This window comes from Podarcis liolepis (genome assembly GCF_965112155.1).
Source record: "Podarcis liolepis genome assembly, chromosome: 17".
Lineage (NCBI taxonomy): Eukaryota > Metazoa > Chordata > Lepidosauria > Squamata > Lacertidae > Podarcis > Podarcis liolepis.
This window is the reverse complement of record NC_139571.1, coordinates 19,337,278-19,354,720: the sequence shown is the minus strand read 5'-3', so window position 1 is coordinate 19,354,720 and position 17,443 is coordinate 19,337,278. Positions and strand designations below refer to the sequence as shown.

The 17,443-nt window shown below is 47.8% G+C and overlaps 1 protein-coding gene across 25 annotated transcripts in view; it reads left to right on the top strand.

The window, feature by feature from the left end:
- ELAVL2 (ELAV like RNA binding protein 2) overlaps positions 1–17,443 on the top strand; it is a 155,489-nt gene that overhangs the window by 24,235 nt on the left and 113,811 nt on the right. For 3 of the 25 annotated variants that reach the window (XM_083482312.1, XM_083482309.1, XM_083482330.1), the window contains exon 1: positions 10,972–11,106. The exons of 5 other annotated variants lie outside the window; for them this stretch is intronic. Coding sequence is in view for 4 of the 20 variants with exons in the window: in XM_083482318.1 (XP_083338444.1) it covers positions 8,010–8,033 (24 nt within the window). In the remaining 16 variants the exon portion in view is untranslated. Of the gene's footprint in view, positions 1–1,747; positions 2,436–7,816; positions 8,034–8,768; positions 9,065–10,971; positions 11,107–17,443 lie in introns of those variants that run through there. 17 more of the 25 variants (XM_083482316.1, XM_083482307.1, XM_083482321.1 and 14 more) reach the window with 15 other exon arrangements.

Sequence of the window (17,443 nt, the reverse complement as noted above, 5' to 3'; positions counted from 1 at the left end):
GTCTCAGGATCCATCCCATCCCACATTCCCCAAAGAGGCAGACAGCGTTTAAGCAGCTAGCGTTATCCCAATGCTTCACAGTACCAACTTCAGCCCAAGGGGAAAGGTTCGTTTGAGGATGAAGCGCCCATTTCAGTTCACCTGAAGGCGGCTAGGCGGTGTAGAAATGAACACACACACACACACACACACACACACACACACACACCCTCCATCTGACGTCGATTGAATCCTGATATTGTAGGGACCAAACAGTCGGGTAACCGACGGCTCTGGCATCCGTCCCTTTCATCCCTTGTAAACACTTAAGGACACGCTCCCGGGGGTCCCAAATTAACATTAATCTCACGGTCCCTACCTACTTTCTGGCACTCCTCTCCACATGCAAAATGTTCGGTTGTACTTCGGGTGGGGGGGAGGGATGGGCATATAATACCGCCTCCCCCGGGGGCATAGAGTGCTTAGATGTTACACGTCGCGGTTCGCCCCTTCCTCCTTCCCTCTCCCACCAAATATAGTCTAGAAGGCATTTCCGATTGGAGAGAGAGCGAGATTGAAGTACAAGAGAAGGACACGGAAGGGCAAAGGCACGGAAAGCTGCTGCGGTGTACCCACCGGGGGAGGCAGAAGGAAAAAAACCATTCTCAAACAGAATTAAGTCAGAACAATCGGCAAGGAGGGCGAGTGGAGGTGTGGGGGGGGGAGTCTTTGCTTTCCCCCACCCCCGCCACCACCACCATCAGCACCTCTCCCTCCGCCCTAGCAGCTTAGGAGAGCATCTTGGAAGGGATGGCGAGCAACTTTCCTGGACAGGAGGGAGGCAGGACCCTGAGAAACGCTTCTTAGGCAGCCTGGGAGGGGGGCAGATTCATCTTAACAGGCTTCTTCCTCCTCAAAGGGAAGACCGGTAGACGCCCTGTGAAATTAAAACGCATGGCAGATGCAAAAGACTCTGCAGTTGGGATGGAGCTGCTCCCCCCCCCCCTTTTAAAGAAAGAATTTTGTGTTCTCCCGGTGAACACAAGTCCCTACAAGTCTTCAAGGTGTGCTTCCTTGCTTCCTTCTCTTCAGCTGGCTGACCTACATAGTGGCAGACCGTGTGTACTGGAGGGGGTGGGGAACGTATAATTGTGTATCTCTGTGTTTGTGTGTGTAAGAGAGGGGTGCCTACTCTTTGGTAAAGAGAACTCGTGACAAACCCCCCAAAAGAGGGTTAGACCAGACCTCCTTCCTCCGTCTAAAGAATCGTGGCAGCAGCATCCGACCTAAACCCAGCCGATCGAGCAGTGCTCCAACCTGCTGTTGCAAAAAAAAAAAAAAAAAAAAAAAGTGGCAAGCATTGCCAACGTCTTGCATTTCGTCTGGCGTGTGGAAGTTCCTCTCCCAAGGAGACAGAAAGACAGACAGAAAGGGAGGGCGGGTGCTGTGCAAGAGAAGGACAAGGGGAGGAGAGGCAACTTCGCTCAATCCTGCGCTGCTCGCTTCCTGCGCTGCCTCTCCCCTATCTCTCTCTCTCTCTCTCTCTGCCTTGCCTGCCCTGCTCGGCGCAACGCACCCTTGAAATGGGACTCCATTGAGCCCTCCGGAGTGACACGGCCCTGCGGCCAATCCGGAGCAGCCTCTCCGCCGGGGCGGTGCCTGCCGGAGCCTGCCGGACCAATCGGGGGCTCCGCAAGGCCTGCGAGCAAGCTCAGCTGTCCCTGGCTCCGGCGTATACTTCCGCGCGTGGCACTCGGGATAGGTGGGAGAGCCTGGCGCGGCTGCAGAGACACATAGGCGCGCACCCTCGTGCGGAAGCAGAGGAGTGCCGGGTGATACGGTTCCTATAAATCTGTGCTCCACTTCGCCTCCCATTTAAGGCGTCCTCCCCCCTCGTGCCTGTTCTCACTTAAAGAGATGCAGCAGCCCACTTCGATTGGGAGCTGCTAGAGCGAAGGAGGCAGAGAGAGGGAGGCAGCCTTTTAGGAAACCCTCCTTTCATCCCTTCTTTCCTTTGTTCCTACCTTTTATTTCTCCTCCCCTCCCCCCCTTTTTCTGTTTAGTTGTGTTGTAACAGGGGAACCTTCGCTCTTGCCACGCTCCTTATTTTTTTAAGTTCTTCCCCCTTTCTTTATTTTTTCATCCCCCCCTTCCCAAATTTCTTCCCGCGCTGTGGGAGCGGAGAAAGAAAGCAGCTTTTAATAATAATAATAATAACAGCAGCAGCAGCAGCAGCAACAATATATATATATATATTTCAATCTTCTTTTACGTTTCTCCGCCCCCCTCCCTCCATTTTTTATTTTCTTCTGTTTACAACTGTCCGCAATTTAGGTTTTGGGTGTTGTCGTGAGACCTTCCCCCTTTTGCTTCTTACTCATCTTTATTGGGACACCGCTACCTTTTCCCCCTTTTTTTCTTTTTTCTTTTTCTTTTTCAAAACTGAAGCGAGAAAGGTAAGTTGCGCTTTTTTGTTACTATTATTATTATTATTATTATTATTATTATTATTATTATTACTCTTGCTGTTTCGTGTCTCTGCTAACCCTTAGGGTGGCTACCTCGCCCACAGAGGGAGGAGAACCAAAAGTGGTAGACAATTAAGTTTACCGCACACACACTTCTGTACTCGGTTTTCAGCGCTTGGTGCCCCCTGCTAATAGGGTTAGAGACCCGCTGCACCGTTGTAGAAATATCTGCATGAGATAGAGCAGTCGGTAGAGGATGATATACGTTATATATGTCTATTACTTGCGTTTAGGCAGTTAGGTGCTCACTGGGAGCGAAACGCTGGAGGAAAATACAGTAGCTTAGCTGGAGGTGTAAAGTTCACAGTCTTTTTTTAAAAAAAAAAATCAAAACAAACCACCTCTGAAGGTGAAACGCGTCTCTCGCGTTGGACCAGCGGAAAGTACCCAACACACAGGGCATGAGGATGAATGAGTGGAATGAGCATCGCTTTGAGGAGCTTAAACCCGGCGTTTGCAGATCAGACGGGATAAGCTCGCCGCTGTAATTGCATTAGCCAAATAGCATTGGGTGGCTTGGAAAGAAAGAGAAGGTGGAAACGGCGGCGGCGGGGAGGTGGGTGGGTAGGAGAGACAGAGGCGCGCACACACAGCAGACAAGAGACGAGATGGGAGAAGCAGTAGCTTGATATTGGCGAAAATTTGCAGATCCTGGTGTGTGTTAGCTGTCAGAGCTGCTGTCTGGAGATGTGCCAGGATATATATATATATATCTTTGTGTGTGTGTGTGTGTGTGTGTGTGTGTGTGTGTGTGTGTTGAAATGGGGAGGTGGCCGCAGGGTGGGAGAACCAGACTTTTAAAGAACCTTCCAATGACGATTATAGCGCTCTGCAGGGAGAGTTCCGCTTTTATATCCGGGAGACACGATTTTCTTTGTTCTGAGGAAGCTGAGAAGGGTGGTGAGTTGGGGGGGGGGGCGAGGGAGAGAGAGAAAGATGCTTCAGCTCTTGATGCAGCCGAAAGACGTCCTCGCCGGCAGCCCGGCTCGCGTACCTTGCTTGGGCGGAGTGCGAAGCGTTTCATCGCGTCGCTGTCCTTGGTCCTGAAACTGCGGCTGCGAGGGCGGCCGGCTCGAGAGCCCAGGAACCAGAAATCGGTCCCCTGAAGGCGAGGAAGCGTAGAGTCAGCCGGGCGACGAGACAGTCCTCCCACAGTCCCCTCCTATTGTGAAACTGATACCATGCTGGAGAGGAGGCGAGGCGTTCGTAGTCCCCAGCCCGCTCTCGTTTCGCTTGGTGTCAGCATTTGGGGGAGAAAGCGTCTGCTCCTACGGTTTAATGAAGGACACACACACACACCACTCCCTCCGCGTCCTTGAATATTGCATGGAAGAAGTTGGTGGCGAAAGGTGGGGGGACATGGGGCGATGAGATTGTGGCAGTCTCTCTCTCTGTGTGTGTGTGTCGTTTTTTGGTTATGTGTGAGTGGCTGAAGGCTCGCCCCGGGGCCTTGGATTTCGGCTAGGAGCGGCTCCGGCTTGCCATTGTAGCTTAATTTATGCCCAGCACGTTGCTATGTGTGTATGTATGTATGTATGTATGTATGTGTATGTATCCACCTATTTCGCTTCCGGGAAGCATTTAACGGTAGAGCTCTATCACTCTGAGCAAATCGGTAGGCTGGGCGCCCTGTTTCCCCTTCGGTTTGTTCCAAGTGGGCAGCAAAGGAAATTGGGATCGAAGCGCCGAGATTTAATTAACAATTGAAGGGGGGTGGGGGTTTTTGGTGCTTGTGTTTTTTAACCAGCTGCCTTCAGGGTGGGTGGGTTTTTGTGGTGTTGTGGGTTTTTTTTTTGCGGGGGCGACTACGTAGAGCTAGAGAGAGAAATCCAGGTATAGAGTCAGTGTGAAGCACACCCCTTGCATGGCTTGGAGCCTGCTTATCAGATATTGCTCAGAATATCAGACGACGTTTTATTCGCCCTGCACAGCCTCGGGATGCGCTCAGGCGCGCGCAAGGCTGCAGTGTTCAAAGCTCTGGCCGCGGCGATGGGGGGAGACATTAGTGGGACTCATCTGGAGCAAGTGGCTGAGGGGTTTGGCAGCGTCAGATTTCCCAAGAGGGTCTCTCCGTCCTTCTTACTTTAAACGAGGCTCATTGTGATAAGGAACCTTCTTCTGGAGGGGTTTGGAACGTGCTTCGTGTTGGTGGTGCCCCTCCCCCCCAAAAAACCGCTTGGTCTTTCGTCTTCCTGCGCCAGCTCTGCTAGCTTTTAAATTTCTCCTTCTCAGGCCACGCTGCAAAGTGACATTGCCAGGCACTCAACGCTGGGAAGTTGAGCTGCTCTCTTTGTGGAAGGCACGCTTTTTGAGAGAGAGAGGGGGGGGGGGTATAGAATCCAAGCTCAGCGTGACCGTTGGCACTTACAACCGAGCGTAGTTAATATTTGGAGTACTGGGGCTACAACCACCCCAATACAGCTGGTTGGGAGACGGGTGGTCACCATCAGTAGTTGCAGTAAAAACGTGGAAAGCTTATATATGCTACGGAAGAAGGCCAAGTGCTATAGGGCAAATGTTTTGCACGCTCGAAAGTTCCCCGTTCAAGCCCTTCATCAGGAGGTCGGGCGTGTCTGAAACTCTGGAAAGCCGCTACCTGTCAATCTGAGCAACACTGGCCAAGATGGGACCCATGGCAGACTGCCTGGGCGAGGCAGCTTCCTAAGGAGCTACTTGCTTCTTTTTCTGTGGTGGGTGGGAGCAGATGGCCTCTGGGTAGACCCCCTCCCTCCCCAAGAAGCCAGGCGGACCTTATCTGCCCTCCTCTCTCCACCACCCAACAGAAGAAGCTCTGCTTTGGGGAGTAAGATGGCCAAGGTGACTCCGAAGCAGCTCCTTCCCTGAGTCCGCCTGCCTAGTAAAACCGGGCTGTAGGCCTGCGCTGAGCGCGTCTCGGGGGCTTCAAGGGCGCGCCGCTTTAAGGGAGCTTCCATCCCGGCTCTGCGCCGGCTAAACCTCCCCTGCGCAAGGCTGCAGGTGAAGGAGATCAGCCTCCTGGCAGAGGAAGGACGGACTCCGCTAGGGGGGCAGGTGCGAGCAATGCCACCTAATTGTCTGGTGAAGGTCAAGCTATGTATGGCGGAAGCCGGTAGCAAATAATGCTGTTGCAGTCGGTGGGATTTAGAGCTGCCTCGAGGGCAGGACTCGGTCGTTCCGCCTTTACGAGAGCTGCTGCCGATTTATTGAATCGCTACAAAGCTGCCCTTCTGAATTTGTCTCCCGTGATTTCCTGCGCCGACGGCGCGCTCTAGGTGCGGTCCAGCTGGCGCGGAACGCGCGAGATCCTGAAGCCACTTAACCCGGCCCTTCTTGCATTTCAACCGAGCTTTAGGCCCGTTGACCCCCAAAGGAGCCAGCCCAAGCAGCTGCCTTCGCCTAAGCGAGACTGCCATCCTTTTCCGTGGAGGGCCAGGCCCCACTGAACTCGGTGGGGCTTGCTTTCCGTGAAGTGGGCTGCTGCACGCGGTCCTTGGAGAGAGGGGGGCGTCGAGGCTGCAGTTCGGCTCCTGCTTTCTGGACCTGAGGGGCGCTGCTGTTCCGTATTCGGAGGGTTGGACAAGGACGGAGGTCTCCACAATGCCCCTCCAATGCCCTTGAAGACAGTCAAACGCCTTTTCCAACTCCTTAGAAGTCGCTGGTGAGAAAGACTGCGCACAGGGCCACGACCACACCTATCTAGAAAGCACTTAAGGCAGCTGAAAGCTAAACATGTTTTTGAGGCAGGATGCCTGCAACCCGCCCCCCTCTTTTGTTCAGACCGGCGAATCTTGGCATGATGGCTTAAGTGCTTTATGGACGAGAGCCACCAACGATTTCCCTTCACGTAGCTCCATAGTCTCCCATTAATCTTTCACGAGATGGTCTGCAGAGTTAAGAGGATTGGTGGATTACAGCCAAAAAGGCGCTCGTTCAACACAGTTTACTCCGGAGTCATTGACTTGAGCTGTAGGACGACGGCTTCCAAAGCAGGGCTAGCTGCTTACTGGCTTCCCGTGCTTAAGCTGAAGGAAGTCTCGTCGAGTTCAGAGGCGCTTTACTCCCAAGGAAGTGTGCACACTAAATTGTACCAAACGTTCGGTTATACAGCCGCGCAGCCCGATTCTGTGCACTTGGAAGTCGGTGCTAATGAGTTTAGTGGGACTTGTGCCCACCACGCCTGCATGCCTAGGATTGGGCCGCATTAGTTCCAACGGGGTTGGCTTCCTAATAATTGCGCATATTGTTGCATGGCTGTAACCCTCCGCACCTACAACTGCGAGTAAGCGCCATGTAACTCGGAAATATTTTCCTCCAAGTATGTATGGCTGTGAGCTTAGCATAGGAACCAACTCCTAGGGGCCGAGGTCCCCCCAATAAAGTATTTCAGGGGGCCGGTCCCTAATAGTACAGTAGTAGTAATTATTATTATTAATACCCCGCCCATCTGGCTGGGTTTCCCCAGCCACTCTGGGTGGCTTCCAGCAAAATATAAACACATAATAAAACGTCAAACATGAAAACCTTCCCCATACAGGGCGGCCTTTAGAGGTCTTCTAAAAGTTGTGATGGACATTGCCATTCAAATGGTGTCCTTGTCATGTGATTGATTCTGTGGGGCGGAGCTTACCTTGTCCCCCCAATATTTCATTCAAGTTGGCACCCCAGGAGCTTCGGATGGCCTTCTAACAGCCCGATCCTATTCCACCTTCTCCCAGAAGTAAAGCCATTGATTTTATTTACTACACTGTTGCCATGTGCAATTAATTCCTATGGAAAACAAAGGGAATTGTTTCCAAGCAAGCCCACGACCATATTCACCATCTGACACCATTAATTTCAGCAGGATTTATTTTCTAGCAAGCGTGCATAGAATTGGGCAGTTTCCCCCCAACCTGGCGCATCTCCCCCCCCTAACTTTGGGACTTACAACTCCCATCATCCCTGAACATTGATCATCCTAGCTGGAGCTGATGGGAGTTGGCGTCCGAACATCTGGAGCGCAGCAAGTTGCGGGGGGGGGGGGGAGAAACTGAGGCCTTGGGGGCATCAGGCTGGAAGCTGGCTGCGTCCCACCCATTGGACGAGCCTTGGTCGTCTTGGGCATCAGCAGAAATAAACTCGGCGCCAAGGCTTCCAGAAATTACAGAGCATCACATTAGGCTCTCGAAATGGAGCTGCTGTTGCACTAGGTCCAGAGCTAAGGGTCTCCTAATTCCTACATTAAGGGGGGGGGGACTCCAACCCGCTCCTCACAACCTGTCTTTCAAGCTTAAATATGGAGCTTAACTTGGGGTTGGATTGAGCCCGCCTTCCCCACTGTGGCGCAGGCGCACTTCGAGAGCACCCCCTGTTGTCACTCAAAAACTGCTCCAGGGGGCCGTTCATTTATTTTATTTTTCCCGCCGGCGCCCGACTGGAGTTCTGTGCTAGGACGTTGCTCGCTTGCACCGAGAGTATTCTTGCACTAAAAACGCCGGAGGCCAGATTTTATTTTATTTCTGCAAGGGTGCACGACCGGCTGTGATGACCGCTAGCAGACACTGCAAAGTTAGTATATTGCAATAAGTCTTGGGTTGCTTTTTAAGAGGCAGGGTTTTTTTGTATATCGACATGCAAGCTATTTATCTGTACTGAAAGCGAAACAGGATTTTAGGCCAATCCTGTGCGCACTTGCAAAGACACCTCGCTTCTTTCAGTAGGCCTTCCAAAGCAGTATGCGTTAGGTACGCGGTTTTAGTTTGCAATCCTCGACGTCTACCGGAGAGTAAGGCTGATGTGACTCCTGCATAACCATGCATATAGGTTTATGTCGTACTTAATTTGGAAAACGTCGCTGGCATTGCAGTGGCGTCCGACCGTTTGCAGACGCGAAATCTAAACCAAGTCCGCAAGGTTCCGTGCAGTGCGTAACTCCATCCGGATCTGGTCAGATGCAGGTGTTAATGGATAGCGTTTCTTCGAAACGAAAAGCCCCACCGACCTCGCGTTAACTTGCACATACGGTCCCATTATAACTGTGCAGTTTCTGGAGAGCAGGCCGTGTTGAGCTCGGCGGGGCCTCCCGGAGACAGCTTGCAACGGCTGCCTGGCTAGGAGAACTTAAATAGGGAGGTCAAAAAGTCGTTGCAAAGGAGACCTTGCTCGGGCAATGCTTTTTCTTCTTCCTCTCTCGTAGTAGCCGCGGGGCTGTCGTCGGGTTTGCAAAATGGGGGCGATTTTCAACGTTGGTGCGAAAGTAACAGGTCTCCGGTTGCAGGGAGTCGCCTGCGCTGCGTTTGCGCCCTTCCTGGGGTTGCACGTGGAGGAAAGGCGGGGCGGAGGAGCGCAGCCCAGCGGCTGGAGTGGCCGCGCGCGGGGTTCCGCGGGCGCGCCTGGCGCCTCTGATTAGCGCCCTCCCTTCCCTCCTTAGCAGCGCGCGCGCGCGCAGGTGTGAGGTGAGGCGGCCGCAGCTGCAAGCAGTTGGCTGCGGTAGGGTAAAGGCAGGTGCGCGCGCGCCGCCCCGCGTCCTCCGCAGGTTTCCTTCGGAAGGGCGCCAGAAACGTCGGAAGAAGACCGTCGCGTTTTTTGACCTTGGTCAGGTTAGCTCTTTATCCTCGGGAAGTTAATTTTTCATTTCTTTCCAGCTAGCTAACAAGCCTGTTTGTGTTGAACTATGAACGGCTGGTCCCCCCCTTTTGTTTCCCGGGGGGCGAGGGGGCGTGTTGGTGGGTTGGGGAGGGGTGGAGAAGGGGATGGCGATTTATAAGTTTCTGTTTCGTTTTCTTTCTCTTGGTGAAGGTCGTTCTCTTTGCTAGTGGCTTGGGTAAAGGTGCATTTGAAAATCAGTATTTCGTGTGAACGTGTGGCTTCTGGGAGTGCCAGAGTTGTAAGCTGGTATGCAAACCAGAGGGCATATGTTCATTTGCACATATTCCAGGAAGGGCTGTAAATCTTTGGTAAGAGTGCATGCTTTGCACGTGGAAAATCCCAGGTCTAACCCCTTTGCAACTTCCAAGTAGGACTGGAAGCTCTTGCCAGAAATTCTGCAGAGCTGGTGCCAGTTATTGTAGAGAAAGAAAACCAATAGTCTCCACTTTGTGAAAGGCAGCGTTCTCTGTACGTGCAGAATTCCTGATTCTCCCCCCTTTCAGAATGCTGTGTTGGCATTACAGTATGTGGAGACCAAGTATTTCAGATTTCCAGAATTTTTTATATATATATATATATATATATATATATATATATATATATATATATATATATATATATATTCATCAGCACGTTGGGCAAAGCTGGAATGAGAGCTCAAGGAGGTGCACTCTAAACTTCAAAGAGGAGGCTGTAGCTGGTCAGATTGCACTCTTGTGTGAACAGCTCTCTGCGTGCCGCCCCATAGGCCCTTTGCAACAACTTAATGATTATTATTTTTTTGCTATCGGGAATCAAAGCAAAGCAGCTAATAGTCAACATTAGCTATTATTAACTGCTGTTTGACTCAGAACCTTGAGGATGAAGCTGTTTAATGTATTCAGTGCAATTCTTAATGACATTAAGGTTGCAACCTTGAGCTTGGAGATAAGCGTCAGTGGGGCTTCCATCTGAGGAGATGCTTGAAAAATCCCAAGTCATCCTAGTGCTTGTCGTGCTCGCCGATCACAATATTGAAAGTCAGGAGCAGGTTTTAAATTCTGTGTGCAGATTTTTCCTTCCATCAAAAGACTTGGGTATTCTTTTAAAATAAGAGCTGAACGTTCAGGGGGGGGGGAGTTTTTTTCCCTTTTTCTTTCAGGTAGAGGCAAATTCTCTCTGTGCGTGTGGCTGCACACATTTGCTTCTAGAGAGGCAAGTGTACTATTCCTATGTGCCATCTTGCTGAAATTACTCCAGAAATCCACATTGACTTTCAGTCCTTACTGATGTTAGAAGGAATCTCTTGCTAAAGGCTGCAGATGCAGAGCTTTAATTTCCTTTTAGGGGGAAATTATTGTAGTTAGACCTTTTGAGACTGGGGCTTTCTCAGGTCTTCTGGTTTGGGTATGGGAAATATGCAGGTTTCTTTCAGTACAGCTGAAAACCATTCAGCATAATTGGAAGTAGAGTTCAGGAGAGGTAGATGGCTTAAGATCACAAAGAGATGAGGTTTGCCAGAGTCTTGGATTGGAGGCAATATTTGAGTGAACGCGTTTGCATGGGAAAGATAGTGTCTTCTCAAGTCTGCAGGAGGACTGTGTTTAAATGCTTGGCCACAAAACTGGTGTTGTCCTTTCCAAAACTGAATGGGGCGTATTCTAAAGTCAAGTTCTGTTGATCTGAATTGACATTGTTCGTTAGCTCCGGAGAACAGCTTGCCAAAAGTTTTGGAGAACAACTTCTCCTTCCTTCCTCATTTGCCTTTCTGGCTGGGGCTTAAATTTCATTGAAAGCAGTGAGGATTATTTAGCATTCGTCCGATTGTGCAGCTGATGAGGCAAGTCTTCTTTAAAGCACCACTCTTCCTCTATGACAGCAACATCTGATCATCCAGATGTTCCTGGACTACAGCTCTTGACCGTAGCTGGCATATCCAGTAGCCAGGGGTGCTGGGAGTTGCTCAGTAACAGCTGGAAGCCCAAAGGTCTTCACGCCTGTTCTTGGCTAACCGGTAAGAAATGGTAGTCGGGGATGAATGTGAAAACACACCCACCCACCCAAACTTTTATGTCACATCTGCTTCTCTCATGACACATAGCACACTTCCATTAAATTTACATCACTTCAGCCAGCATATTTCCCTCAGGATAGACTTCCTCTGTAGCTTTAAATTAGGAGTGGGAAACTTGGGCCTTGAAGATGTTTCTGGATTCGAATTTGAACCGCCCATTGGCCAGGCTGGCAGGGACTGATGAGTCTGACAACATCTGGTGGGCCACACATTCCCCATCATTGCTTTAAATCTTATAGTAATTCTTTGCAAGGGGAGGGATATTCCTGGAAATCTGGACTCTCATTTCCCACAAACTTTGGCATTGGAGCAGTGTTTCCCAAACTTAGGTCTCCAGCTGTTTTTTGGACTACAACTGCCATCATCCCTAGCTAGCAGGACCAGTGGCCAAGGATGATGGGGATTGTAGTCCAAAAACAGCTGGAGATCTAAGTTTGGGAAACGCTGATCTAGTGTGCAGAAGAGTAACTTTAGCCAGTTTATTAGGGTTTCGTAATTTTATATTGCAAAAAAATCCCCTCAAACTGCTTTGTGGCGGTCAACGCTTGCTGTTTAAACCATCCCATCATGTATCTTGGATTTTAGGAAAGTGGTGGTATAAGAGTATTTATATTGAGCAGTGTTCACAGCATTTGAGCCGCTAAAGGTCAAACTCGGAGCAAGCTCCAGAACCGGGTTTCATTACTTGTCGCTTGCAAGACCGAAATTCAGCCCAGCACCGTGCATTGGGAGTCTTCCAGGAAATGTTGTTTTCTGCCGCCTGTGGGCGGTATTGTCAAGCTGGCAGACCACAATGTTTAAGGTTGGAGGGTTGTGTTTGGCCTGCTCTGCAGGCAAGATTATGGAGTGCGGCTTGCATTTCAAGTAAGAAGGGGAACCTTTCGAATGGCAAGTCCTGTAAGAAAAGCTCTCTTCTGTTGGTAAGAGGCATCGTAAGCAGAGCTACTGACACAATTTATGGGATGCCTTCAAGCCGGAACTCGATTCCAGCACTTCTCAGGTGGGTGCCATTGCCATTATAAGAACAAGGGGTGAGTTCCGGCACCTCTTTTTCTAGAAAAATAGCACTTGGGTGCCTGTATAAAGTAATCTGAGCTTGCTTTCATAATTAACCGTAATGTACAAGTGAGAGCATGATGAGTAATGTGTCAATTTGCACAGCCAGAGGAATGGAATCTCTATTTTCCCAATATAAATGGGGAAATAGCCGGTTGACATCTTCTTTTGCCTTTCAATTGGTTGAAGCAAGTGGCTCAACTTTGTTAACGTCTACTGCTGAGAGTTTGACTCATTACCCTCAACCACTCCTACAGCCTTGCTTTAGAGAAATGAATCACAGAGGAGAGGTTATTGGCTTGGCAGTGAGCAGAAATTGAAAATGCCACGTTGCAAAGAAAGCAAGCAGTCGGAGCTGGATTTGAAGAGGAGGAAATTGCCAGTAGACACAAATCTGCCTTCTGCCCACACCAAGCCTGTATTACTAAAATTAAGGTGGACCTTTGGCTCTCAGAGAAGAGGTAGAGAATAGAGGCAGATAATTCAAAGGGGGGGGGGAGGAACTTGTGTGTCTGTTTAAGTGCAACATGGGGACTTAATACATATGGGGAACAGGACAAGGAATTGAAAGTTCCCAAGGTTATGTACACAGAAACCTTGAACTGATAAGATCTGCCCCTGAAACGAAGCAGTAACTCCAGTTTGCGAGCTGCCAAACTTTTATTCATGCACAAAAAGTTGCATTCCATTTGCAAAGCTGAACCAGAATTGGTCATCTTGGTGTTCTGGTGAACCCAGTGCCTTTTGCTCTGTTTGCCTATTGGACAATCTCTGGGTACTTTGCTGCGGATTCAGGCCCAGATTCTGACTCCCAGTTGTTTTAAAACAACGCCTGACAAAAGGACCCCTTTCCTCACAAGTTGTGCTTCTGAAATTAAGAAAGGTTGGGGCTCAGTTCCGGTATTCAACACAAATTCCCGAGCTCTGAATTCTTTAACGTGTCTTTTGCCGCTAAGTATGTGCCTCTACCCTGTTTCTGGGATTCAAATACAGTCATACCTCTGGTTACGTAACTTTCAGGTTATGAACGCAGCAAACCTGGAAGTGTTTACTTCTGGGTTCGCTGCACACGATCTGCGCGCTTCGCACATGTGCAGAAGCGATAGGTGCACTTTGCGCATGAGCAGTAGTGACACTCTGCTTTTCAGGGTGCGAATGGCACCCTGGAACGGATCACATTCGTAAGTAGAGTTGCCACTGTAATAGTTTACTGGCAGCAGGAGCATCCCCAAGCAGCTTAAAATGAATGGTAGGTTTATGTTTCGGATAGCAGAAGTGGTCAAAGGTGAAATTTAAAACAAAAACGGAGAACACCAGCAAACTAAAATAAACAATATGAGGTTATTGGTAATGGGTATTTAACTTCATTTCTGTCATATTATCCCCCCCCCCCCCCGCCCAGCTAAAAAAATAAAATCAAGAAAGGATTAATATAAAGGGAATATAACAGAACGATGACTTTTACTTAGGAGGAAATCTTCCTTAGAAAAAAAAGAAATGCATTTTGGACTTCGGGGGCGATGAAGTATGAATATTTGTCCTCTTAATCTCAGGATAGTGAGTTCGAGACCCACATTAGGCAAAAAATTCCTGTATTGTAGGGGGTTGGACTAAATGACCCTCATGGTTCCTTACAGCTCTTCAATTCAGATCTTACTATCCTCCTTTTCCCCATACAGTGGTACCTCGGGTTAAGTACTTAATTTGTTCGGGAGGTCCGTTCTTAACCTGAAACTGTTCTTAACCTGAAGCACCACTTTAGCTAATGGGGCCTCCTGCTGCTGCCGCGCTGCCAGAGCACGATTTCTGTTCTCATCCTGAAGCAAAGTTCTTAACCCGAGGTAATATTTCTGGGTTAGCGAAGTCTGTAACCTGAAGCGTATGTAACCAGAGGTACCACTGTACTGGTTTTTAATGCGCCAGCGGCTTTTTCTAAACATTGGTTTTATTGCGCAAAAGTTTAATTTTCGAATTGCTTCCACGTTTGTGTTTGAGCAACCGTTTTAAATTTTAGCAAAACTGATCGACTTGCAGCTCAGTCCAATGCATGAGTACTCGGAAGGTCTGTTAAATTCAAAGTCGTGTAAATGTGATTGCAGCTTTAGTGGCCAGTTAAGATCATCACATGATTGCTACTGTATTAGTCAAGGATAAAAAACAGATGGCGTTCAGATCTGCTCAGGACTGAATTTTGTGTGTGTGCAATTATTCTGCAGGTGCCCCCCTGCATAATTAAGCATGGAATTTCCATTTATGCAGATGGGTGAGGATATATGCATTCTGTTGACAAAATGCATTTGGCCTTTTGCTGCACTCGGTGTGTTGTACACCAACTTGCCTGACAGCTGTGATGTGTGGTGCCCATACGATTTCAGATCTTTGCAAGATGAATCGAATGTTTGGAGGGGGGTGTGGGGGGAGAGAGGGTGGGACTATATGTGTAAATAGTTGAGTTGTGCAGGCAAACCTTTAAACAAAGATTGAGAGGCATCTGTTTCCAGTTTGAAAATAATAATAATGGTAAATTCACCCTTAGATCAAATGTGTTTCGAAGCTCTTGAGCAGATGGAGCGAAATACCTGAATGAAAAGGTATTTGCTTGTTAAGTAATCCTATGTCTAAAAGCCGAATGAATAGACTCCATTGGTGTTTCAGGTGTAAGTCAACTTCCTAGGTTGCTGCTTTTAATATTTCTCTGTGTGGCAAGTGAGATCAATTGTCAATGACCTTGAGGATGGAAAAGAGTTGTATTGTAATTTAAAGGGTTTGAAATACCCTTTAAATTTCCCCTTACAAAAGCCGTGTTGTAGATACACTTCAACTGATGTTTTCTTTTATGGTGATGCTTGTCAGCTGTAGTGGATTTGTGTGTGTGTTTAAAAAAGGCTTTTTATTCTGCTTCGGCACTGCAAAAAATTAGTCTTGAGTGAAGCCAGAAAGCCTGTTTTTTTTTTTTTAAATAAATAAATAAATAAATAAATAAATAAATAAAAATGCCAATTGACATTTGAACAAGTCTCTCCTTTATTAGTCAGGTTTGTGTGTAATCTGTGGGTGGTACGCAGTTAAATCTTGCTCAGAGTAGACCAATTAAAGTTAATGGACCTAACATTGTCGTATTAATTTCAGTGGGTCAGCTCTGAGTAAAACACAGTTGAATACCACCCTATACCAAAAAAACTACAATAAAAAGCTCAATACTGTAACCTGTTTATATTATGCAAATTAAAGACACGCACAAAATTTTTACATTTTGCATAATTACATCAACCCCCCCCCCCAGCTATGGGGATAGGTAGTGTTGAAGGCAGCAAATCTCCATGCTTAACTGGGAGTTTTGCTCAGCATTCCCTTCCAAGTATTGCCTACATGAACTCTTAAATATATCTTCTCAACCCCAAGGGCTCTTCAAGGAAACGTGCAATTTTCAGGATGCTAAATTCCATGCCCAGCTCCACATTTCTCACACTTTGCTGTTTGTGTTATGCTCTGTGAGTTTTGGGTGCAAGCTCAGTTCTCTCTTGTGAAGCGGAAAGCTTCTGACATTCAGATAAATCCTGAGACTCTTGCCTGAAATTCGTAGTCTCCCTCATGAACTTCCTGTTACAATGAGCATTGAGACACATGGTATACTTTTTGTTTCCTCTTTGAAATGGCTCCTAAAAGCGTGTGACAAACTTGCCCAGGCCCAAGGCATGGTATTCCCCATTCCTCTTACGTTCTGCTTTGTTGTGAACGCAAAATAATTAGTTGTACTTCAGAATTTGCAGCCATACTGAGAAGGGAATTTCTCCTGCACAGTCTTTACCACCCATCGTAAAATATTGCATGCATATATGATCATGCTTTGCTGGACTGCCTGCTGAAGGTTTTTTCTTTTGGCTTGCTTTGCTGATCTCTCCTGGTGAGAGAATCTGCAGTTGACAGATGGTTTTACTTGCATTTTAAATATCCATGGCTGTTTCTCTTCTCCGGGTGAATATTTTGTTTTCCGCAAATGGTTAAACTTTCTAGAGGTTAAGGTTTCTGTTCTGTATCATTGACAGCGATGACTATTCTTTGCTTCTCTTGCTTGCCCTGGGCACAAATAAATACAGAGCTAGCTTTCTTGTGAGTTTTTAACATTGCATTAAGTATTACGGAAGAGGAACCCAAAACCGAATTTTGAATTCAGTTCTGTTCTTGTTCGGTGTGTGTGTGTGTGTGTGTGTGTGTGTGTGTGTGAATTATCTAGATTTCTGGTTGGAATGGCTGTGTGTTTATGTCACCAGGCTACTGAAGCAGAAAGTACCTTTTTAAGCGGACAACAATATTGTACCCCAAACATTTGTTTTAAAACAATGGAAGATGCGGTAGTTAAAAGCAGAACAAAAAACCACATGGGTGTGCTGGAGAGCAGGGACTGATATTTTATCCCTTTCTGGAGAGAGAAATTGCCATTATGCTGCCAGTATTTGAAGATCATCCTATGCTACTAGCCCAGCAGGCGTTGTTGTCAAATTGCTGGGACTCCAGCATCTAATGGATTACAACTGGAGCTAGACTTCTGTAATATCTGCCAAATTACACAAACAGAAAGCAACTGCATGCTTGCTATTCTGCCTTGCTCGACACAGATAGTTTTAGCAAGTAACGTTCAGGTTTGGCCTGCAATTTCTGAGCATGTATTCTTAGGAAGTAAGCTCTGTTGAGCTTGGGGAATGGGCAGCAGGGTTGGTTCTTAATAAATACGCTTAGGTTTCTGTGGCATTTGGCGAGGTGGTATTTTTTATTGTTGTTGTTGTTGTTGTTGTTGTTGTTGTTGTTGTTGTTATTATTATTATTAAATTTCTATACTGCCCTTCATCTGAAGATCACAGGGCGGTTTGTATTATAAAAACGCACAGTTTCCTGCAAGATTTTCGTTTCAGCTCTTCAGACTCCGCAGTAGTGTTAATATAATCTGCGCCTTTTGTGGTGTGCAGCTGAGATTTTAAGTAGTCTTCAGGTGCGTTAATGCTATCCCAGACTAAAGAGAGGTTCGGCTAAAAAGCCACTTTGGGTGTATAAAGCTCCGGAAAAGGTTTGGCAGACGTCTCCTAGGACCCTGTTCTGTTGGAAGATTCAGAACAGGCAAAGGAAGTGGGCACAGCACATTGTTAAAACTATGGTATTTGCTTCCACAATATATAGTGACTAAGCACTAAACTTGCTGGAAACTCGAAATGTGTCGCAGTGTAAG